The sequence below is a fragment of the Notechis scutatus genome, chromosome 1, assembly GCF_049901735.1.
Source record: "Notechis scutatus isolate UNSWTSFEM ecotype Mainland chromosome 1, rNotScu1.2, whole genome shotgun sequence".
Classification (NCBI taxonomy): Eukaryota; Metazoa; Chordata; class Lepidosauria; order Squamata; family Elapidae; genus Notechis; species Notechis scutatus.
The window spans coordinates 211,298,893-211,323,734 of NC_142009.1; the positions used below are offsets into that span (position 1 = coordinate 211,298,893).

General features: G+C 36.9%; 1 protein-coding gene across 4 annotated transcripts in view; it reads left to right on the forward strand.

Annotated features, from left to right (window-relative positions):
- The window catches only part of NCKAP5 (NCK associated protein 5), a 711,275-nt gene that overhangs the window by 435,722 nt on the left and 250,711 nt on the right, over positions 1 to 24,842 (forward strand). For all 4 annotated transcript variants that reach the window (XM_087950139.1, XM_087950137.1, XM_087950138.1 and 1 more), the window contains one exon: positions 661 to 751. In XM_087950139.1, the coding sequence (XP_087806265.1) occupies positions 661 to 751 (91 nt within the window). The remainder of the gene's footprint in view (positions 1 to 660; positions 752 to 24,842) is intronic.

Consider the following 24,842-nt stretch of genomic DNA (forward strand, 5'->3'; position numbering starts at 1 on the left):
AAGACTAAATAAACTCTGTTATTATAATGAAAAGGAAAAAAAACTGTAATGAATCCCGATTGGACTATTTTGTGTAATTCCAAAGAATATATTAGGAACATAACAATGGTTTGCTTTTTTATCCTGCTTGTGAGTTCCTAGGTTCATCTTTCTTTAAATACAATGGTAGAATAAATGGTCTTTAGTCAGATCAAGTAAGATAGTTCTGAGGTCCTTAGCTCTTTGTCAAAATGTAGAAAATTTGTAGAAAATTATATTGAATGCCAAAATACACTACTGAACAAACAGCTTAATTTGTATGAATAGCCCATTAATTTGCAAAATGTCCAGGTGAACATTTATATCTGAATTCCATTAAATGAGGGTTTAATAAATTAAGCTTTAACTTGTATTCAAATCACATGTTTTTCAGATTTTCTCTTATTGCTAGAATCTTTTTTTCTAAGTCTAGAGAAGTCTTAAGTTAGGATTAGTAAGCATAGACAATAAAGCTATATTGAATTATTTCTTGGTGATATTTATTTGCCTGTATATAAATAAACATGAAATATTCTTTTTAGCACAGTTATTAAGAAATATTTTAAATTGTGTTTGTATAATGATATGTGTTATAGCTTTTAAGTGCTTGCATTAATATCTCTTTTCTTCTTCTCTTTCTAGAATGGAAGAAACAGTGAGGAACCTGCTACAAAGTCAAGGATTATCTGAGCCCAATGGAGAAGAATCCGTGCCCATATTAAAATCATATCAGGTAATAATGATTTTCATAACTGTATTTGCATCATCTTAATAATTGGTAGAATAATTAGAAGATGGAAAAACTGTAAACACAGTTGATTTTAAAGTTGCTAAAATTATCTCTTCTGAATAAGAGACATGCTGTCACATATGTAATTGAAGCAGAAAATACTCAGAAAAAGAAGAACCAGGAAATGGTCTGTGTACAAGCTATGGAACGAGAAACTTTAAGGCAGAAGTGCAGTAAAAATAACCAATGGGGAATGTGATTAAAAATGACATTTAAGCTTCTGAAAAATGCTTGGAGCTATCAACAGATTTCCCATGCATTGAGTTTGCATGACAATGAAAATTCTCTAATACATCTGGAAAAGAGAGGAAGAGAGCTGGAAAGACAGGCAGGTAATACATTGCAGGCAGGTGGGCAGATCCTAATGTAATGCTAGTCAAGTATAGAGGGTGACTGAGATGATCCTTTTGTTCCCCACTGCAAAGTTATTTTTTCATACTTTGCATATGCATACTAAATATGTAAATAAATTGTGTTACTTATAGGTTACCTAAGATATGTTCACATGTGGGTAAGATGTATAAGTGCATTCCCATTTCCTTTGTGTGTGTCCGTGAATGTGCATACTATGAAAATATAGTCATGTCTACATTTGCACATACAGTATGTGTAGACACTTGAAGATGCTTTGTACATTTAGGCAAGCAAGCCTACTGTTTATCTTCACATAAATACAAGGAGCATATGTCTGTATATGAACATGAGGTGCCTTCATGCATCACTTGTGTGGATGCATATTTGCGCAGAAGATTCTGAGAAAATGTTTCATGATGTTTTTATAATGATAGTATTGATTAAAGGATGAGGTCAATGTATTCAAGCCCTCTTTGATTAAATAAGAAACTTATTAAATGGGCAGCAGATTGTAATGTGCATAGATATTAAAATTAAATTAAATTACATGAGTAGAAAATTCCCTCCTTTTCTTATTTTATAAAGACTGTCCCTTCTCTGACATCATTTTGCGACCTGTTATCATAAAAGACATGTAGGGCTGTATTTCTTATATGCACGTATAAATATATATACTCATTCAATTTATTGCAAACTCATATATGTATTATTTTTTAAAAAGATATATGCCTTTATTTATCATCAAACCCATAGTCTTCACCAAGCTGCAGAACTACTTTTTAAAAGTAGTAATACTTTTATTTTTCATCAGTAGAAGAGACTGTATGAATTGTGCCATTGTCTTTGAAGCTGTATTTGCCACTAGTTAAGGATATTATATTCAAAAGAAAAAATTTAAGTTAATAAAAAAATAATTTAGGAAGAAATGAGAAAATAATATTGAGAATAATTATTTTGATTATGGGGTTTATGAAACATGAAAGAATTCCATATTTCAAGGGACTATGGTAAGTTGTTTTAAAGGTGTGCAACGTGTTCAAGGTAATATTTCGGTAATCATAAAAGCTTCTTCTTTGCAGTAAACACTTTGATCTTTTGACCACTGCCTGCGTATTTGTCTTTTCTTTCTTAAACCTAATTATTGTTTAGGGATGTATAAGACAGCTCTGATTACAATATCAATATGGCTGTCTCCCGAATAAATACTGGTGCTAATGAACTTTAAATGTTGCCCAGTACAGATTGTCAATAGAACAGTAATCAGAGGAATAGCAGAACATACTTGCATTATTGTAAAATTGTCAAGATATTTTTTTCTAGATGAAGGCAATTTATCTTATTTCTTTTATATAAAATATTTTAATATCATACAAAGACACCGACTGTCCTTAGTTGCACTGATTTTATTTAATGGCATATTCAAAAATAAAAAAATAAAATAAACAACAATGAATTTAGACAGGAGGTGTTCAGGAATGTTCCAACAACCATTTCCCAGATCAGATCAGAACAGAACAGAACAGAACAGAACAGAACAGAATAGAATAGAATAGAATAGAATAACAGAGTTGGAAGTATCAGATATTGACTACATGAATTGACTCTAGAATATATTATTAAAACAGTGTTGCAAAATGAGTACATTTCATAAGTCTAAATAGGAAAGTATGATGTGAACCACACCACGATGCAAACTCTTGGTGTCATTGTATGGTACATAAAACCTTCACAACTATTGCACCCTGCAAGTTATTAGTAGCACACAGTTCTCCACAATTCATCTTGTTTGCTGTCCAAAACAATAAATTAATGGGTTGTGGTTAAAAAAAATTGGGATATTTGTATCTATGTTTGGGGATATACAAGAAGGATCCACAAATTATGGCAAAAATGTTTCTAGCAGTCAAAAAAATATAATAAAAATCTAATAGCACATGCAGAGTGACTTCCCTTTCCCACTAAAAAGCATATTGCCTATCCTTCATAGTTAAGGGTAACACATAATGGCATTTATTGATTTGTCTGTCTCTCCATCTCTGTCTTTGTCTCTGTCTGTCTGTCTGTCTGTCTGTGTATATCAATCTATTTGTCTGTCTGTTTGTCTGTCTGTCTATCTATCTATCTATCTATCTATCTATCTATCTATCTATCTATCTATCTATCTATCTATCTCAGGGGTAGGATTCTACCGGTTCGGACCGGTTCTATAGAACCAGTTGTTATGATTCTGCGCAGTTCGGAGAACCAGCAAATCGTACCCCTGGCTGGCCCCTCCCTTCTCTGCCCACCCCACCCCGTCCCACTCCACCCAGTCAGTCCTTATCGCGCATGCCTGACATCGCTGACTGTGATGCCAGGCATCGCAGTCACTGCTTAAGATATTTCTTCCCCCCCCTCCTGATGACCAGCTGTTTCTATGATCAGTTGTTCCGGGATTCCCCTTGTTTACTTACTGCTTCATCCAGGAAGCTTTCCTGAGACCCAGGAAGGCAAAAAATGGAGGGGGGCTCAATTTTTTCCTTCCTGTGCCCCAGGGAGGCTTCCTGGGAGTAAAAAAAAAAAAGGCCTTCCCGCCGGAGGCTTCCCTGAGGCCCAGAAGGCCCCAAAACAGAGCTCAGGGGATGCTGCACACCCTTCCAGACTCCATTGTTTTTCTTCCTGAGCCCCAGGGAAGCCTTCTGGGAGCAAAAATGTCCCCCCCCCCGAAGGCTTCCCTGAGGTCCAGAAGGCCCAAAAAACGGGGGAGGTTGTGCTGCCAAAAAAAAAAGAAGAAGCCATGCCTACCCAGTCACATGGCCACACCCACCTAGCCACGCCCACCTAGCCATGCCCACAGAACTGGTTGTTAAAACATTTGAATGCCAACCCTGATCTATCTATCTATCTATCTATCTATCTATCTATCTATCTATCTATCTATCTATCTATCTATCTATCTATCTATCTAGTATAGCAACATTGAATTTTTGTCCATATAAGTTATTTAAGTTACTTACACTACTTTAGGATTCAACTCTCTTCCCACTTTTTTAAAACTTCTATAGGAAACTGCTGAGTGAGGTTACTCTTCAGCATAGGATGATAACTCCATTGTACATCTTTACAGGTTGCCCTCTAGGTCTCAACAGTGATACTATTGATGTTTTCTCCCTCTCTGGAAGCTCTAGGAGTTTCTGTAAAAAGGAATTGGCTTTGGCTAAATCCTAACTAGATTGTACAGTTATACTTTTATACCCCAGCATGTAGTAGTTTTCTATCATTAATTGGGCATGTGGGTCACATTCCCCAAAACATGTAATCTGTGAGTGCTCCTCGACTTTCACTTCCTGCTCAAGGAGTAAATGGCAGCCATGGGCAGGAGAGCCTTCACATTATGTGTGCCAGTAGCACTTATTTCCAGATCCGGAGGTACAGCTCATAGTCATTCACATCTTTTGTCATCTCCCACTTGGACTATTTAACATATCCTATATGAGATGTCTCTTGAAGATCATCTAGAAACTGCAGCTGGTCAAGAGTGCAGTGGTACAGATAGTAGTATTACAATCACTGATAATAATTGCAATATGAGTTCTATTGGCTATCAAAAGGCTTCTAGCCCTTTATGGCTTTAGGCCAGGTTAACTTTAGGGCCACCTATCACTATTGGTTTCTACTCATCTCACTAGGCTTGGCAGAGTCTCCAGGTCCTCTGGGTGAAGCAGTGTCACCGGGTTCACCTTAGGAAGCATGCCTTCACCGTCATGATCTGCCTTATGAAACATGAGATATATAGACAGCAACTTTTCTTCTGGCCTTTCAGAGGGCTGTGAAGATAAGCCCTTTCCCTTAGACGTTGATATGAGGATGTTAATTAACTTGAACTCTGATTGTGTGAATGTGTCAATATGGATTTTTGTTTGGCTTTTTTAAAATGGATGTTTATATGTTGTTTGCTGCACAACATTTTGTTTTAGATAGCTGGATGGCCATAGAAATTTGATAAATAAATAAGCAAGCAAACAAATGTTCTGGAACAATTAAAACATATACCGTGTTTCTCATATAATAAGGCCGGTCTTTTTTTTTTTGAGCCCCAAAAATGGCTAGGTCGTCTTTTCGGGCTGACTTAATTCCACCCCTGCATCTTCGGGTGGGCGGGTAGCAACAGCTTGGATGTTGACCTCGGCGTTGGTGGGGCACTTCGTATCGGGGTCAAGGCAGGCAGCACCATATCCAGGTGTGCAACAAAAGTACTTCCTAACGGCAAGCCCCCACCATTCCCCCATTTCACATGTTTTAATATAGGCCTTAATTTGGGGGAGGGGCTTAATTTCATTTCATGCCTATAAAACATGCTGGGACTTCCTATTGGGGGAGGCCGTATTGTTGGAGAAACAGGGTAGAAAAACCCAATAAACGAAATAACACTGAAACAATAAAATCAGCAGCTGGAATAAAATGTTTCTAAGCAGCAATATTTTACCATATTGCTGATATTGATTTAAATGCCTAGAAAAATAAGAACATTTTTCCCTGGCATTGAAAACAAAACACAATTGCTATTAGGTGTATCTCATGCCCACTCCCAGAGTTACTTATTGCCCTCTGGGTGGAAAATACTAAAAATTAAAATGTCTCAGTACCTAATATACCCAAAAACATTTCTTTTCAAAACTGAAACTATTTTTCCCTTTCTTTTTGATTTTCCTATAAACTTTTCCTAGTATAGAAACTGTTTTCACAATCCAGCCCCCTGAATGTTTTTATTTTATTTTTTCAGAAAAGCAAAACAGTGTGCAGAGAAAATAGAAAATAAGATTGACCTTTTCTGGTTTTGCCAGCAAAGGGGTGGGGGGAACAATTGCAATTGGAATTTGGGAATGTAGGCTGGGTTACAGAAGGATATCCAAATGGAAGGAATTGGGAGCTAAAACAGAGAAAAACAGAGAAGTTGCTTTCTGTCTGTGTTATTCAGCTTTTCTCTGCTGCTTCAGTGTTCTTCTCAGGTATGGCTATGGAACTAGTATAAGTAGCAACTCTTGTCATAGAGAACATTTGCAACCTATGCATTTCTAGCTACAGTGTTATTTGGAAGGTCTTCCTGGCAAAAACAATGCATTGTTGTTCTGGTCCATATTTCCCTATTAAATTGAACACACCACACCCTTTAGCCCTCTTCATAACACATCTCCACCTGAAATATAAAGGCAATAGTAAAAATGGAGCTCAGTGAAAATACATTAATTAAAAAGTTTTTGATGTTCCATTATGAATGTGTAAAATGCCTTTTTTGGAAAGGTTTGATGTAATATGCACAGATTTTTTAAATTAAAAATGAATAAATTTTGAGTTAAAAATGATGTAAATCAGCTTGCTGTTAGATTTGAATTCAATCAGTGCATACTTTCAGATGGAAAAATACATGGAAGGAAAAATAATTAATTTGCATACTTCTGCTTCATAATTATAACTGTCAGAGCCAATGACTTTGAATGTAGATTGGAAGGTAAAATATTTATATTTGCAAATAAATATACAAGAAAAATATAAACAAGAGTTAAGGGGATACTGGAAACATTTGATTAATGTAACATTTCATTGTTGAAGAAATATTGAGAAGGAGAAACTAGATGGAAGTGCCTAGGGGGACTTTGAAAGTTGGCATCTTACATTGATAAATCTGGATAAAACTAAATTGAATCTGATCTTAAACATCAGATGTGGCAGTAGTGTTGAATTATACAATAAAAAAGTTTAAAGGTAGGGTAGGCTTGATGCTCTCCAGATATGTAAAGACTTCATCTCACAAAATTCCCAGCCAGCACAATAAGGATTGACTTACATTTCAAAACCTAGCAGCTACATCAAAGATAATTGAGAGGCAGCTGACGAAAATACTTCTCTGGATAACCTCTTTGGCCTGGAAATGATTGTGGCTTCCAAGCTGCAATCTTCTACCTCCTAAAGGCTCCAAAGATTATATTATCAAAAGCTAATAAATTCAAATAAATAAATAAGTTTGTGACAAATGATGAACATACTTGGAAGGCGTATAACATCAGTGGTAAAGCCTCTTTCCCTTTTTGTTTTCTTAATTGTGGGAGTATGAAGTCTCATAAAGACAACCCTTTCAGGACTTCCGGTTTGAGCTTCTTCGGCGACAGACCAAAGCCACGTCTCTGCGCGGTTTCAATCTGTGCTCGCCGCTGGAGTGCCCCGAGCCAGCTGGTTTCGGGGCTAAGCCACCCCGTAGAGGTGGTGAAGAAGGGGGAGACTGCCTGCAGGGTTGAGGAGAGCCGCATCTCTCCTCCCCAGCTGGCCATTACTCCCTTTCCCGAAGGCGGTTGTAGCGGTGGTCAGAAATGGCCACCACAAAGAAGAACTCGACCGGAAAAGAATGTGCAGGAGGAAGATAAGAAGAGAAAGTTTTGGTTGACCGGGTCAAACAGCAAAAGGAACAAATAAGGTACCCTGGAATTGAAACTATATTAAAAAAAACAATGACATTGTTCTCTAAGAAGATTTCTAAGCTGCGAAGGAGAGAGAAAAGGGAAAGGATTTGTTTTTTTTTCTCCTCTTCCTATACTGACAGCTAAGAGACTTAAGCAAGAAATTGGAAAAAAATCCACTTTGACATCAGTAGGCATTTAATACTAAAAATAAAAAGTCAAAGGGATAATAAAGATTTCTGAATAATTAGAAGAACTGAAAATGGAACTTAAAAAGTACAAAGAAGATGCACAAGAAGGGAGAGGTTCCTTTGGCTTCGTATTTCAGTTCTTAGAAATGGAGATTTGGAACTATGAGAAACAACAAGAAATGCCTGCAGAACAAGAAGATTGGGACAAAGAAGAAGCCATCTTTAATGAACAAGTAATCTTGGGTGGGGGGAAAAAGGAAAGAGGGGAAAGAGAATGGAAAGTTTAAGATTGGGAAAAACAACCCAAAAAAAGAATAGAGTGAAAAATAAGTATAAAATCAGAAAGCAACAGAAGAGGGAAATGCAGAAGAGAGAATTAGAACTAGAGAGACAAGGGGGTAAAAAGGGGAGGGAGAAGAAGAGAGGGAAGAAAGAAAGGAAAAGAAGTTATAAAGGACAGAAACAAAATATAGAGAAACAGGGCCTATTTAGAGATAATGGGTGAAAATCCAATGGTAAAAGGGATTCTGCAAAGGTACATAAGATAGTATTGTTATATTAGAAATAGAAATAATTTCAGAAAATATGAAACAATGTATGATTAAAATGTTTGATAAAATAGTTATTGTAACTTAGTGGAATGCTTGTCAATAAATAAATGTAACAAAAGGAATATTTAATGATTTACAAAACATATGTGAAGAGAAATCAGGGAAACATTAATTATGGAGATGATATGTGTCTTTAAGGAAGTATGATATTTAATTGAAAAGAAATGTTAAAGATGTTAAGACTGTAATGATTATTAATGATAGAACTGAATTGGAATGGAATGAGGGTTTATAATTACATATATTTATAATCCTTTTTTTAAAGAATATATAGTGTGTATTATAAGAATGTACCAAGCAGAATTCAATTGGAAGTTATGTATTATGTATTATAGTGAAGGTCATAACCTTAAGGTATATATTGAAGTTTAAATAGGAGTTGAATGGATATAATTAAGAGATATAAAGGTGTCATACTCCAATTAGAAACTACAGGAGAAAATTTGTTTAATGAGAAAAGATAATATGTAATTGAAACAGAACAGACAAAAGTATAAATATAATGTTTTGAATTGAGATGAAATAATCAAAATAAAATTGAGAAAATTAAAAGAGGGGAAAAACTATACAGAAAATGTAGAATAGTATAAGGTATGGAATAGAATACAAAAAGGAGCATGAAATTGAGTTTTGTGTCTGTATAAGGAAGTTCAACCCGGGACCATGCTATTTTCAAAAAAGACGTTTTACTTGTATTTTGTGTGTGTGAAAACCCATATAAAACTTTATTAAAAAAAAAAAAAAGACAACCCTTTCCTATCGGAAAAAACTACAATCTTCTCAAAATAGACTGAGATGCTTGAATTTTAACTGTGTGATGTCAGATGGGAGCAATTTTTTGAGGGCAGAAATTAAAGTAGTTTACCTCCTTCCAGTTTCATTTCTGTCTTTATTTTTCAGAAATACAAAAGCAACAATTGCACTGTTGAAAATTAGTTACATTGTTTCTGAATTTTGGCAGTGTGGTGTTGGGATGGTAGGTGCAGGCAATAGACTGTTGATTTCTCAGCTCTACTCTAGAAAAATAGAATCTAAGCTTTTTCTGCCTGTGGCATGGTGGTTAGAATGCAGTACTGCAGGCAAATTCTGCTGACTGCCGTTTGCCAGCAGTTCAGCAGTTTGAATCCCACTGGCTCAAGGTTGACTCAACCTTCTAGTCTTCCAAGGTTAGTAAAAAGAGGACCCAGATTGTTGGGGTTAATATACTGACTCTATAAACAGCTTAGAGCAAGCTGTAAAGCACTGTGAAGCAGTATAATAAGTCTAAGTGTTATTGCTATTTCTCTAAGACATGTTTCTGGGAATTAAAATGTCACTATTAACTTCTAAATTTGGACATTCCCAAAATCTGGAAGAACTGAAATATGAGACAAAAGAATATAAATGTAAGATATATATATTGACATCTGAGCCCAAAATTTCTATTGCTAAGTGAGACAGTTGTTAGGTGAATTTTGCCCCATTTTACAACTTTACTTGTCGTAGTTATTAAGTGAATCACTATAGTTGTTAAGTTAGTATCACGGTTGTTAAATGAATCTGGCTTCCCCATTGACTTTGCTTGTCACGAGGTCTCAAAAGGTGATCACATGATCCTGGGATGCTGCAGCTGTCATAAATATGAGTCAGTTGCTAAGCAACTGAATTTTGATCACATGACCTTTGGGGAATGATTCAACAGTCCTAAGTATGAAAAACAGTCATAAGTCACTTTTTTCAGTGCCACTGTAACTTCAGTCATTAAATCAACAGTTGTATATCAAGGATTGCCTATATGTGTGTCTGTTTGTGGGGGGAACCCCTTGTTTTAAAATTTCAGAAGTTCATATATGGTACAATATCGGCTCCAAGTGATACTTGTGATTGAATTTTGTTGATTTAAATCATAAATTTTATTCTTCCAAAAATAATGCCGAAAGGCATAAATCTGAGGCAGCGCATGCCAGTGTAATAAAGTAGGATTCCAGTCTGAAGTGCAGAAGAAGGCCAGAGATGGCAATTGAGAACAGTGCTTAATAATAGAATCTTACGCATCATTACTCGAAAGTAACTGCCCCAAAGTTATTTGGGATTTTCTTCCCAGGTAGATGTGACTGAATTCAGATATAATGAATAAACAAGAAGTGCTTCCAGTGCCATCAAATGTATCTGGAGCCTGGAAACACATTGCTTACTCAGCTGATAATTGGGTAATGAAGAAAAAGAAGAAAAAAAATTCCATCAGAGTTCCTACACATTATTTCAACTCAGCATTTTTCCTGGAACAATATCATATAATAATGTCTGTGGTGTGAAGTGTAATGTTTATATGTCTGTGTGAATATCACATCCATTTTTAGTTTCAGCACTAACTTCAGACTTGGAAAAGGTTGAGGACAGAGCCACTGCTGTTCAATAATGAACGAAAAATTTACTGCATTGGTAGAAATACCACTTTTCTTTAAATGCAGAGAGTTACAAGATTGAAACTGAAAACTCGACCAGGCCTTTTCCCCTCACTTTCTGACTTCTCACTCTTATGCTCTGAATTTTTTTGCAGTGAAATCCCCAGGGCAAACTGAGAAACTAATTCTGAATATTATAGATCCTACATGTTTTCCTCACTGCTCTAAGTTGATAGTCCTGGCAAACATGAAAGAAAGCAAGCAGAAAAAATGAGAGATTGAAAGGAAGGAAGGATATGGAATTGAACATTGAAGAATGACTTTGGCCAGTAAGAGCTTAACCAAGTTAGGACGGAAACTAGGTCCAAAACAATTTTGAGCCTTTCTGCCTCACATCCCCTTTACCTGATGAAGAAATAAACAGAATAAAGTTTGCAATTTTGCCTTACTTTTCTATAAGAAAAATCAGTAGAGATTTCCAGAAAAGAAAATAAAGAAGACAGATAGCTGGCTGAAGATATCTCTCCAGCATGAAACTTTATTGCAACCAATTGTGGAATGTTAATGGAGTTGGTATCCCCATAGTATATAGGATATGCACAAAAAAGTAGTGCAAGAAAAATGCTTTTAAACTCAACATATGTCTTCAGAAAACTTAAAGCTGTGGTGAGTGTGTAGGGGTGGTGATTTCCATTCCAGTAAGTTTTAAAGTGGCATCTTGATTCATAAAATCAGCAACTGACTATACTGTCCCTTCACTTGTAGCAAAAACAACAAATGATTACAATCTTTTCAATTTCCCCCCCAAAAGTAGTGATAAGTACCCTCTGATAAATAAATGAAGCCTGTCAATTTTTAAAGATTTAGGAGCTGAGTGCTTTCTGAATTTGGTTTTTTTTAAAGTCATGACTATAACATTTTAAATCTCTTAAAAGAATGAAATTCCCTTATGTGGTTTTGTGACCAATTTCTCCACTCCAGTGTTGCTTCTGGTTCCCAGAGTTCATGCAGAACCCCCTTTAGAAGTTCAGGCAGATATTGCTCAATGCAGAAGGTTGAGATCTTGTTCCTTTTGCCCCAGTGATGTAGCTTACAAGCTGATAAAACATTAAATATCAGTTTTCTGGGAACTGGCAGTAGGAGTCACACACTGATTACGTAGCCACAATCAAAGATGCTTCCTATTTAGCAGTTTCCAAAATTGGTACTGTTGCTTCTGGGTAGACATTTTGTCCCAAATTGCAGTTAAATTACATCTTTTGGGACATCTTTGATTATTTCATTCTGCATTTCTCTTTCAAAAACAATGTAGCCAATGTAAAACTTTGGTGTGTTTAGGAAAACAGCAGTTAGCTTTAGACAATCTCTTTGAAAGAGTCTGTTGTGATCAAAAGTTCAGATATTGTTTGGAGTAGATGCATAGTAGTAACTATAGTATGTCTTAGATTAGAATGAAACTGAAATATGCATATTGTGACCTAATGGGAGGAGGGATCGGTATGTGGTTTTATATATGAAATAACTTTTTAGAAAGGCAAATTAATTTTTTTAGGTCGAGATCATTAACCTTCAAATAACATTCCAAGGCTAAAATTTGTGGATGAAAAAATTGATTCAGAAATTTAATTACATAATAAGTATGTAATTGGAATTAAATACAATTAAATTGTAAGTAGTGTAATTACTGTCAGTGTATATAATGATTTTCAACATCTTCCACAATGTTTGAAGGGGTTCTGGGGCTGTTTTGGGGGTGCTCTGACTTCAGTTAAAATTACATTTTCTTCTAGTTTCATGGTTAGATTCATTTACAAAAATAACAGAGGACAACAGGAGTTCTCTTTGTTTCCCCCAAAAGTAGAGTTATTGTTGTTGTAAGTGAGGATTATAATGAACTGATATTGCAACCCTACATGGTTAATAATAGCAGTGGCATGAATTTAGAATTCATGATAAGATGCATGATGATTGGGAAAGCCAGCAAGGCAGAAGCAACTAGGCATTTTGTCAATAAATTTATAATGCTGACTTTCATTCAGGACTCATGGCAAACTAGATGTTCTTAAAGAAGTGGGACTATTGGCATTATGGCAACAGTAAGCAGCCAGACAGTAAATTCTGACTGGTGAAATCTCTCCAGATAAATGAGAGATTGTAAGATTAGCCACATCTACTCCAGACAGTTGCTCCTGATGAGTAGACCGTAGAAGACGGTAGACCATTTTTGTGTTCAACTTGTAGGTTGAGTATCTGAGAGTCAAAAGGAACCAACCTCACAATTGTAAAGTAGCCTATATGGACACACAGTTAGTTGAGTCTCATTTATTAATCACTTTGAAATTACTTCTTAATTTGTTTCAAACTTTTAGGAATCTTTGGATCAACAAGTTTTATAGCATTCACTGGATGAGTTTCCTTCAATCCTTAGAGAAAGAAAGTTTTAAATATAAGTTTAAGGATTTTTTAAGATGTCTTTTTTAATTTTTACAAAAATATGATTAGAATATTGATTTTGGAAAGTTACAGTTAAAAATGATGGATTTGAAATAAGATCTTGAAATTAATTATAAAAGTCCTTCCTATGGAAAAATACTATTGTTTTGAATTCTCATATACTGGATTAACAAATCCTTTTATCCTTTAAACTTTTGAAGGATTTTTGGAAAAGGGATAAAGAAAAATGAAAAGAAATTGAGCTCAATGACTTTATTTGAAAAACTAAACATCAAGATTGTTAAATGGAAAAAGAAAGAATATAAGGTTTGTTCAAGGTGAAAACAGCTATGTTATATCTGGTAATTTTTAATTGACTTTTGATGAACAGGAGTAAATTAGGATAGTTTTGTTTATAAACAAGATATAAAATATGGGAAGGAGAGATTACTTATTGTATTTTAAGAGAAGGTGATAATTTATTAAAATTGTCCTTATTGTGATGAAGTCATTTCTTTATACATTTCTTTTCTTTTTTTAACTATATTCTTTTTTCTTATCTATTGTTTTCTAGTTTTTCTGCACTTTCTGTGTTTTTCTTTTTTAGTTTGTGCTAGTTTTTATCTTTTTAATTGCAATATTGGTAAAATTATTAAAGGTCACTTATAATGCCCAATGCTTGAATTAGGGTTTAAAAAGATGTACCCCTCTTTTAGAATATTCTCTGGCAAATGGATTTGAACAATATCATTTCATCTTTAAGATAAATTTTTATATATGATCTATCATCTAAATCCCTCTTTAGCAGGTTAAAATTCTTTATTTCTGCTTTCCTTGGTCACCTTGTGTGACAATCTCTAAATATTATAATGACATACTTGTAGATCAATTTTTTACCCCCTCTCCCTTGAAATTGGCTTTATGTCATAAATCAGTTGATGTGGATTATTGATTGTGTATCCTTCACCAGCTGTGTTTGGGGAAAGATCTGTATACAACTTTTTCCTTACTATCAGTGTTAGTAAATATATATTTTCTTTTAATCCATTTAATTAATATTATAATTTTCTCTATATTATATCTGGAACCTTGGAACCTTTTTTATTTTGAGGGTTAGACATTTTGTCATTGGAAATAAATGTTTCTGATAAATGGAAGAGGCAATAAAAGTCTCTTGTTCAAAAAATTTATTGGTATAGTTCTGCAGGCTGGTCGGTAAGGATAATATCCTGCGATATTTAGAAGTGTTTTGAGTAAAGACTTATGTGTAGTAGATTTAGATTGATATGACAGTGGTTGTAGGTTCACATCAGAGATGTAAAGAAAACACTTTGTTTTCCTATCTGCCACAGGCATTTAATCTAAGATTTTATAGCCAACTCTATGTATACTTTTTAAATAAAATGCAGAGAGGGTAAAAAGGGAATTGATACAGGGTTTTCTAGCAGAAGTAATAGTGAACAGTATCTATTCATCTAAAATTTTTGTTTTTTCTAATCCCTTTTTCTTTTACTTCAAATTTTGCTAATTTCACTTGAAGTAAATTCTTAGCAGTACAAAAAATATGTTTATATCTTATAGGCATTAAGCTGTCTAAAGTAGAGGCATAATCTGTTCAGCGCTGTTGCAGTTCATATGCAAAGGGAATAGTAATATATTTTTTTTAAATCTAGGAGTCTCCACATGTGACAAATTACTAAAATCAGTAATTGTAAACAAATAGACCTTAGTATAGAGGTCTATTATAGAGGTCTATACTTGTGGCAATTTAAGAAGGCATTGTGTTTTTAGAAATAAGCTATTTAGCTCTAGGTAATGGTCTTAGTATGTGAAAAATGTTTTATTGTTAAGGAACAAAATAGCTGTTATTATTTTTCAAATTTCACAAATAAAAGATGTTGAGGTTATGAAACTTTTGGTAAAATCAACACTACATAAATTATTTACCTCCAGTACAAATATTTTTTCTACTTTCCTGATCTCAACAATCCTCCATGTCAGTGGTGGGATTCATTTTTTTTTACTACCAGCGTTGTCCTCCCAGTTTTTTGTAAACTCCCAGTTTTTCTCTCTGTTAGAGGCACTGTAAGGTCTGGCAGTGCGCTTAAGCCAAAAATGAACCAAAACAAAGACTTAAATGGAAGCTTGCAAATCAGAGAAAGCAGACTTTTATTCTTTGATCAAAGTTAAAGATCTGGGAAGAAGTTCCTAGCACATCACAAGAGACATATGAGGAAAATTCTACAAAATACAGAAAGATACCCTGTCCTTCTTATACCTTTAAGATTCTTAGAAGTCGAGTAACTGCATTGTAAGACTCTCTAACTTAAATTTACATCTTTCCTGCAAAAGACAAATCTCTCTCCCTGGCAATGTTTATCTTTCATTATCTCTTCTCCTATTGTCCATCTAATTGATCACAATTGACCACTTAAGGAGGCTATTAACAGCATACTTCAAAGGTGTAGATTCCTCTGAATGGAGATACGTTACATTCCCAAAGAGGTACCATTCCCAGAGAGGTATGTTTCATTCCCAGGGGGTGATGCTGGGGAGAAGTGTATCAATCCAGGAAAACAGATGGATTCAGATTGATTTAGATGGGACAATCATGTGTCTTAATAGGAGAAGGATGTAACTGATTGCAGGCATGTTTTTATAATTGTTTTACAACAAGTGAAAAGTTAAGGAAATCTTTTTTACAACAGTGAGATAACAAATGCCTGTAGAATAACTCTCTACTTAATGCTATAATATATTTTACTACATTTATTTATTCATTAATATCCCCTTCAGCACCAAAATAATCCAGATTCCAGATGATATAAGGTCTCCTACTGGAGCAGGGGTTGGACTAGATGGCCTCCAAGGTTCCTTCTAACTCTGCTGTTGTATGATTCTGTAAGGCTCTCCCTCCTGCTGGAGCAGGAGGTTGGACTAGAACAGGGGTCTTCAAACTTGATAGCTTTAAGACTTGTGGACTTCAACTCCCAGAATTCCTCCTCCAGTCATGTTAGCTCAGGAATTCTGGGAGTTGAAGTCCACAAATCTTAAACTTGCCAAGTTTGAAGGCCCTTGGATTAGAAGATGACCTCCGAGATCCCTTCTAGCGCTAGATTGCTATGCTGTTTCAAAGAGGCTTCTGAAGCCAGGGTTTGTGTCCTTCCTTCATCTCCTTTTTTCCCTCTCCCCCTCCCTCCCTCCTTCCATGTATCTATCTATCCATCCATTCATCCATATATCTCATTCACTTTCTCCTCCCTCTTTCTCTCCCTTCCTTCCATCCCATCTTTGTCTATCCCTTTTCTTTCTTTCTCTTTTTCTTTCTTTCCTTTTCTCTTTCTTTTCTTTCTTTTCTCTTCTCTCCTCTCTCTCTGTCTCTCTTCCTCTCTCTTTCTCTCCCTCTCTTTCTCTCTTCCCCCTCTCTCCCCCTCTCTTCCCCCTCTCTCTCCCTCTCTCTTCCTCTCTCTCTCTTTCTCTCTCTTTCTATCCCTTCCCTTCCTCCTTCCCTCTCTCCTTCTAAAGTTAGGAGACGAAACCCACACACACACACCCATCTGAAACACACACACACACACGCACACACACAGGGTCACACATGCTTCTAAGTGCCTGGCAGCAGTCGCTCGTTATGAGGGTTCTTCCTGGCCAGTTTCCGGGCAGGCAAGGCTTCCGGGTCCAACAAAGGAGCGGCGGGCGGGTCTTCCTCACCTCCCACTTTTGGGGAAAGTTAAGAGCTGGGAAAATAAAGCTAGGAGAGGAGACCCACCTGAAATAAATACATGCTTCTAAGTGCCCGGATGTGTCACTCATTACAAGGGTTCTTCCCGGCCAGTCTCCAGTCCCGCATTGCCCAAAAAAGCCAGCAGGCAAGGCTTCCAGGTCCAACAAAAGGGCAGCACCACGTTGGGCAGGACTTCCTCCCCTTCCACTTTTCGGGCTGGGAAATTCAAGCAAGGCATGTGCTGCAGCCTGCTCTCCCCCGCTGGCAACTCTGGGCTAGGCAGCTTTTCTGTCTGCCTGAAACCTTATGTACCTTCCTCCTGCACTGAAAAAAAAACATGTGGCAGCTATAGGCTTCTTGCAGTGGCTTTGCTGTGCTTCTTCAATGCGCCGCTGCTGCGTTCTAGGCGCTTGCCACACAGAATCACCCCATTGAGCCCGCTGCACCGAAGGGACTTGCCCAAGCAAGTCCGAGCGCAGTGGTGCAGCACTCTGAAAGAGGCATCTGAAGGGGACTTTTTTTTGGTCTCCAGCCTCCCCTGTTTCAGCTGGCTACTCCCCTCCTGCTTGGCCATACAGAACAAACAGGGGGAGAAGGAGGAGAGTAGCCGTCCGGTTGGGGGAGCTTCTTGTGCTGAAAAAGGGGTGGCTGGACATGTGGCCATCTACTGGCTGGCTGGGCAAGGCCAGGTTGGAAGAGGCGCGTCTGCTGAGCGAAGGAAGAAAGTGTGCTCCTGGAGGTCAGGCAGGTGGGCGGATGTCCCGGAGCCACTGCACATGTGTACTGCATGTGTAGCGGCTGCACATGTATTGCGCATGTACAGCAGCCATGGGACATCCGCCCGAGTTGTGCGCGGCCACCATGTAGGAAAAGCTAGGAGAGCAACCGGGGCAAGTGAGCAACTGGGCAACAGGGTTGGGGTGTAGCCAGCCAGGGGTTGCCACCGGTTCAGCGACCTATGCCAAATCACTGCTACAGGTTCGCCCGAGCCAGTGCGAACCGGTTGAATGCCACCTCTACTTCATGTGATCTCTGAACTCCTCCACAGGCAGTTACTTTCCTCTTCTTTTGTCTCTCTCTCTCTCTCTCTCTCTTTTATTTTTGCTTATTCCATAAATTTCAAGCTAGAGGCCATACATTGGCAAGGGGAATAATCTCTACCCATCAGCCAAAAAAAGGTGTTCCTTACTGATTAAAGAATGCTATTGTAATGTATTACAACTTAGTTATTGTAATTATTGTAATTACATGGTAGTTACATTTACTTGATTTTTATCCTGCTTTAATTTTCAGTCAATTCAAGGTGACATACATATCTAATGCTCCTGCCTCTTGTTTTCCCACAACACAGTCTGATGTGTATTGGGCTGAGAAAGTCACCCAACTGGCTTTTTATACCTGGGGCCTCAAGACTAAAAACACATGATGCACAGTTGCAGGATTTGGGTTTGGCTAGTCTAGCTAAAAGAAGGACTAGGGATGACATGATAGCATTATTCCAGTATTTGAGGGTCTGCCACAAAGAGTGGGTCAGTATTTTCTAAATTACCATAGGGCAGGGCAAGAAATGATTAATGGAAACTAATCAAGGCATCCAGTTCCAGGCATCCTGGAACTAAGGAGAAATTTCCTACCAGTGAGGACATTTAACCAGTGGAACAGTTTGCCTTCAGATCCTGTGGGTGCTTCATCACTGGAGGTTTTTAAGAAGAGACTGGACAGCCATTTGTCTGAAAGAGTACAGGATCTCTTGCTTGAGCAGAGGCTGGACTAGAAGACCTCCAAGGTCCCTTCTAGCTCTATTCTATTCTATAAGGTTTGTATCCTAGCGTGAAAGCCACACCAGCAAACTAAGTTTCTTTCTCATTACGCAGAATGTCCATAATCTAAGAGGGACCTAATAGTCATTGAAGGTTGGCTATGACTATGGATGTGGATATGTGGAAATTCAGAAAACACAATTTAAGAATATCTGAGCTTAAAAATTATGTATTGATCCATAACAAAATAATCTAAACAACGATTAAGCCAAAGATGACTTAGAGAATAAAACTGGTGGCTATGAAAAGAAAGAAGGTCTTAACCATTCACTGAACCCAGTTTTGTAAATTTGGTCTATTTTTCTTCTTTGAATTAGCATGGAAATATTCCACAATAAAAGAGTATGCTGACCACAGGCATGTTAATAATATCTTTCATATATACGTTGTTTATCTATAAACAGTACACAGCTTGTTTACTATTAGCTGCAAATATTTTCATTCAAAGATACGATAATTGGTTTTCCTTGCTTCAAATTGGTTTAATGTGTTGTACTTTCAGAGATTAACTTCTGTCTTCTCTTTTCTTCATTTTTCTTCTCCATACTACAATTTGAATTTCAGTGTTTCTAGTATTATGTTACTTTACTTAACTCTGCTTATCACTTCATATGGGATTTATCATAGAGATTTTTAATTGAAAGATTGAATTTCAAGTCAGATCATGGAGCCTATATGTTGAGGATTTTCAAATGCTTTCCTCTGCTTTCCTCTACCCTTTCCTGCACTCTCCCATCTTCCTTCCCAGTCTCCTTTTCTCTCCTTTTCCTTACTTTTCTCTCCTTTTTCCCCTCCCTTCCCCTTCCCTCTCCTCTCCTTATTTATTATCTGTTCCTATTTATTTATTTATTTAGTTTTCCCCCCTAAAAGTATAGGTTTCTTTTCTTCTTTTTCATAACAGTTTTCCCATTGCTATCTTCTCATAGCTGGCAATAATTTCCTTTCCTTTGTTCTTCTGTTACTCAAAATACTATTTTCTCTTCTTTTACTGTTTGTATTCATTTTTCCCTTACCCACTTTCTTGATTTTTGAAAGTTAAAAACACTTTATCACTTGTTTTGCCTGAGGCAACGTTTTTCCTAATCACTTGGCAGAGTCATAGTTCAGACCCCTCCATCTTCAATCCCTTGGGCTTTTTCTGACACCACGGTCATATTGCTGGATTATGAAAGGATGCGATTGGCATTCAGGGCTCTGTGGTAGATATTGCCACTAGCCGTTTGACTGCAGAAAGACTAGAAAATGGCAGTCAAAGGGTACCTGCTTTGCATACGAAAGTCCCAGATTAAATGGTTGGCATCTTTTAAATCTTCAGTTTAAAATCTTCAACAACCACTCTCAGTCATGAAAAACAGTTTTTAATCACATTCTGTTTGCAATACCTTCTATAACACTGCAATCTAGGCTATTCTGAAGGATTTCCAGAGTTAGAACTGTGGAGGTAAGAATAAGCAGTGGCCTCAAGAGAAGCATTTTTTTTTAAAAAAAGAGTTTTTTATCCTGGCTTTACTATTTTTACAAATAACTTGAGGAGGCAAACATGCCTGAAACAACTTCTTCCTATTTTCCTCAAAAACAACAACCCTCTGAGGTGTGCTGGGCTGAGAAAGAGTGATGGGCCCAAAGTCACCCAGCTGGCTGTCATGCCTAAGGCAGGACAAGTACTCAGAATCTCCTGATTTGTAACTTGATACCTTAATTACTAGACCAGTGTTTATCATTCTTGTCAAATTGAAAGTGAGTGGACTTCAACTCCCGGAATTCTTAGCAATAGCTATGCTGGCTGTGGAATTATGAGAGTTGAAGTCATATACCTAGGGAAATTGCAAGGTCGGGAGACACTGCACTAGACTAAACAGGCTTTTATGAGAAGCAAATTGCACTCCTGGTTGTCTATTTAGATACTTTAGAATAAAATTTCTACATTCAGCATCAGAAATTCTTGTCTGTTTTAGATCCCAAGCCCTTGCTTCTTCACCGTGATAGAAAAGGGAAGAGCCATCTGGTACTGAATAATGAAGTGTTATAAGTTAATAATGAGGAGCAAGTTTTTAGAAATTGTAAATCTGTGCAGGGTAGAAAATAGACATGCAGAAACATGCCTTGTAGTTGTCTGTCAGGAATAGGTTGCCCCTTACAAGTGCTTAATAGTCTCTGTAATATGTTCAAATCTACCACTTCTGATTCAGTTTCATCCTAAAGATCTCTCTTTCTTCATTCTTGGTCATGCAAATCATGAAAGAGATGTCAAAAACCGAGAACCCATATTATTAGGATAGAATCACCTCTTCATTGCAGGGGATAGTGTGACCTACCTTTTATGATTGTCCCATTTTTCATGAAAATAATTCTTTTCTGAGGAAAATTGGACATTTCAGAATAGGACTGATCATATGGTGCTTCAACGTGTTTCAGCAGTTTGTTACTTCCTCTCTATTGTACATTTTGGTAAATAATGTTTATGCTTCTCTATTCTTTTTCTCCTCTTTTGGGGGGTGTTTAATGAACAAATCTGCTATGTATAATAAAGGCATGAAATTGAAAAGAATGCAAGTATTACGAGCAGAATATTTTGCAGAAAAAAAACAAGAAAGCTACGCTTTTGTGACATTATTTAATATATTTGTCTGGTCTAGTGTGACATTAACTACTTTAGCTGCTGGTTTAATTTTAGATTAAAAATGAACATAAACTATATTTTGGTAATAATTTATGTAGTTTGTGGTGCCTTCTGAATAAGACCATTTTTAGCAAATGTATAGTTAAATCTAATGTATGAAATACAATCTTAGTGCAACAAGATTGTGTGTGTCTAGTCTGCTCAGTGAGATGAGTATAGTTTATATATACATTTACATATTTATTATATTTGTAGTCTTTTTCTAAATGCTCAAAGTAGCCTATATATTTTTTTCTCCTAACTTGCATAGAACAGCTGCCAGTGGGCTAGGTTATTTTAGAGGTGGAAATGATCCAGTCAATCAATCAACTTCCCTCTCTGAGATTTCCCTGGTTTTAGCCCAAGAGCTTAACCATTGTAGTTCACTGGCTGTTTTTGAAAGCCTTTGGAATGACATAGAGAAGATAATGGACCCTCTTCCTATTAACTAGTAACACTAAACACAAATTGAAACGTTGAAGGAGAACATAGCTTTTAGAAGCGTTATTTTGTTTAAAATAAACGAATGCTGACATTCATTGCATGTATTTCCAGGCAGTGTGCAACGATAATATATTCCATACACTTAAAACATATCTGGGCAGAAGGAAATGTTAAGGTAAATAAATAAATTAGCAAGCAAATAGTAATACATTTATATTTTCTGAGTCACTAGAATTGTCCCCATTGCTTTATTTTTACCTTTATTGTCAGAGTACAATATGTGTACAATGAGATTGGCTGAGCCTTCCTTCGTGCACTCCCCCCAACACAACTCACAGTGAGGACAGAAGTCCCTAACCCAGTCCCAATCTTATTACACTATGTGACCTTGTTACACAACGTGCCGGCCCTGCAAGTCTGTCATACTAGGTTGACATGAAGTTATTTTCTGTTCAGAAGTCTGGCAGCCCACGGGTAGAAACTATTCTTCAGCCTGTTGGTACAGCTGGTTGTGCTTCTATATCTCCTACCCGATGATAGGAGAGTGAAGAAGTGCTGACCGGGATGTGTGTCATCCCTGAGAATTTTCCTTGCTCTTCTAAGGCAGCGAGCCCTAGCGATGTCATCTAGTGGTATCAGGGAACAGCCTCTTTTGTGCTGTGCTCAGCACCCTCTGTAATGTCTTTCTATCCATGGCTGTCAAGCCAGCATACCACACCGTAATGCAATATGTGAGGACACTTTCTATTGTGGACTGGTAAAAGGAGGTCATCGGTCGTTGTTCCACTTTATTCTTTTGCAAGACCCCAAGGAAATGGAGTCTCTGTTGGGTCTTTCTGGCCACCTGGGTTGTGTTGATTTTCCAGGTGAGATCTTTGCTGAGGTAGATTCCCAGGAATTTAAAGGAGGAAACTCTCTCCACACAGCCCTCCTCGATGTAAAGTGGGGCGGGTTCCTGTCTCTTCTTCCAGAAGTTTAACACCATCTCCTTTGTCTTGCTGATGTTTAGGTGCAGGTTGTTTTCTAGGCACCATGAGGATAATTTTTGAACCTCCCCCTTGTACGCTGTTTCGTCTCCACCTGTAATGATACCCAATATGGTAGTATCATCTGCAAACTTAATGATCACAGTGGATGGGTCAGACAATACACAGTCATGTGTGTACAGTGAGTACAGGTAGGGACTGAGCTCACAGCCTGTGGGGAGCCAGTGCTAAGTTTCAGGGAGGTGAATGTGACAGATCCAGCCCTCACTGTTTGTGGTTGGTCCCTCAGAAAGTCTTTGATCTAGTCACAGATGGAAAAGGAAAAATCCAAGTCCGGGGAGGGGAGGGGAAGAGGAAGAGTGAGGAATTCTACCAAATTTGGTTTCTCATTTTATCATCTTTCAGAATACTGTATTTTTTAAATTTGGAAACTGATTTGAAAAAAAAACTTCTCAGACAGGCCTCACTGTAATTCAAAGATAAAAGGGAGGGAAGGCAGAAGCATATTAAAGCCTTTATGACAGACTATAGCTGTTATCATAAAAATAGTCCTGATCTATATGGCATTAATTTGTCATCTAGTATGGTGAAGAGGAGAGCACTTAACATCCAGGGCTGTTTGGGGTATCCCTTTCTGTAGCTGATTGGGTTGAAATTTTGACAAAATCGAAGATATCATATCAACCTAGCCACTTTTTTGCGTTGCCATTTTGTTTTTCTCTTTTTTTCAATACAATAATATTTCAAGGATTATTGTCAGCTGCATCTGTGGAAAAGAGACACGATATAAATGTTTTTAAAATGTGAAGCAATGTATCTATTCTCATGCAAATGTATACTTCCTCTTTTTCTCTTTTCTGTTGCCTCCTTTCTCTCTTTTCCCTTTAACTTCTTTTATTTTTCCCTGTAGTTATCTCCCATGCCTCCCGCCCCCCATTTCTTTTATACTCTCTCGGCCCACAGAAATAAACAAAGAAAAGTTCAAAACTATGCACACTCTGATGTTCTGTGTCCAATTTCCCCCAAAATGGTGTGTGAGAGTTGTTAAGGTTCACTGGAGAATATCCATTTTAATCTTCCATTTAAAAAAATATGGAAAAGAGCAATGTTGACTCTTCTGCTTGTAGCTTAGATCATGTGCATTGTCTAATTGGAGATAAGAAGATCAAGCATTTAAAATCACAGCCAATATACGGTACAGTCAAGTAAACGAACAGGCGGCTTATGCATGTAGTTGAAAACTAGGTTTAGCCTAACTGAACTTTCAATGTATTACTGTTTTGTAAAAGTAGAGTATTTCAAATGTATTTTGATGCTTCTCAGGTTTATTGTGAACATCTTTTTTCCAGTTGTTCGAGTTCACTTCATTGTCAGCACCCACAGAGGATGCCAACAATGGATAACAGTACTTAAAGGCAGAGAGTGTCTTCCACATAAGCACTAGCACAATGTTAGAATAAGCTGTATGTGTGAAAAATGTTGGTTTGTCTGAGGCAGTAGTCAGTGTTTAATAGTCAAGTTACCTAAGGATACATTGAGAAATATTAGATAGGTTGGCAGTTCTTCATGTATGTCAAGCCTAAATGCCAGTTCTGGTGATAAAATTATCTGGTTTTATGGTCGTAGAGGTTTGAAATAAGTTTATTATTTTTACAGCCTAAGGCTGGAACTGTTCTGTATATATTGTCCTTGTAGTTTTTTTTCTCCTTTATTCCCTGTAAGGATTTAGAAGCCAAAATATGTGATAGAATAGCATTGCTTTGTGAGCTTCTTCATTCTGGCTCACATTCATGTTGACTACATTGATGTTAGAAAGGTATTTCTTGTTTTTAAAGTACATAAGAGGTAAGTGAAAAAGGTTTGAACTGGTGACTAAAGGATCACTGGTGCAGAGAAGGTCCTTCATGTAACTCTACTTAACAGACAACGCGAAATTAGGATTTTAATTTCAGTGTAAGTTCTACATCATTGTTAATTCAAGTTGTGAACAAAGCAAA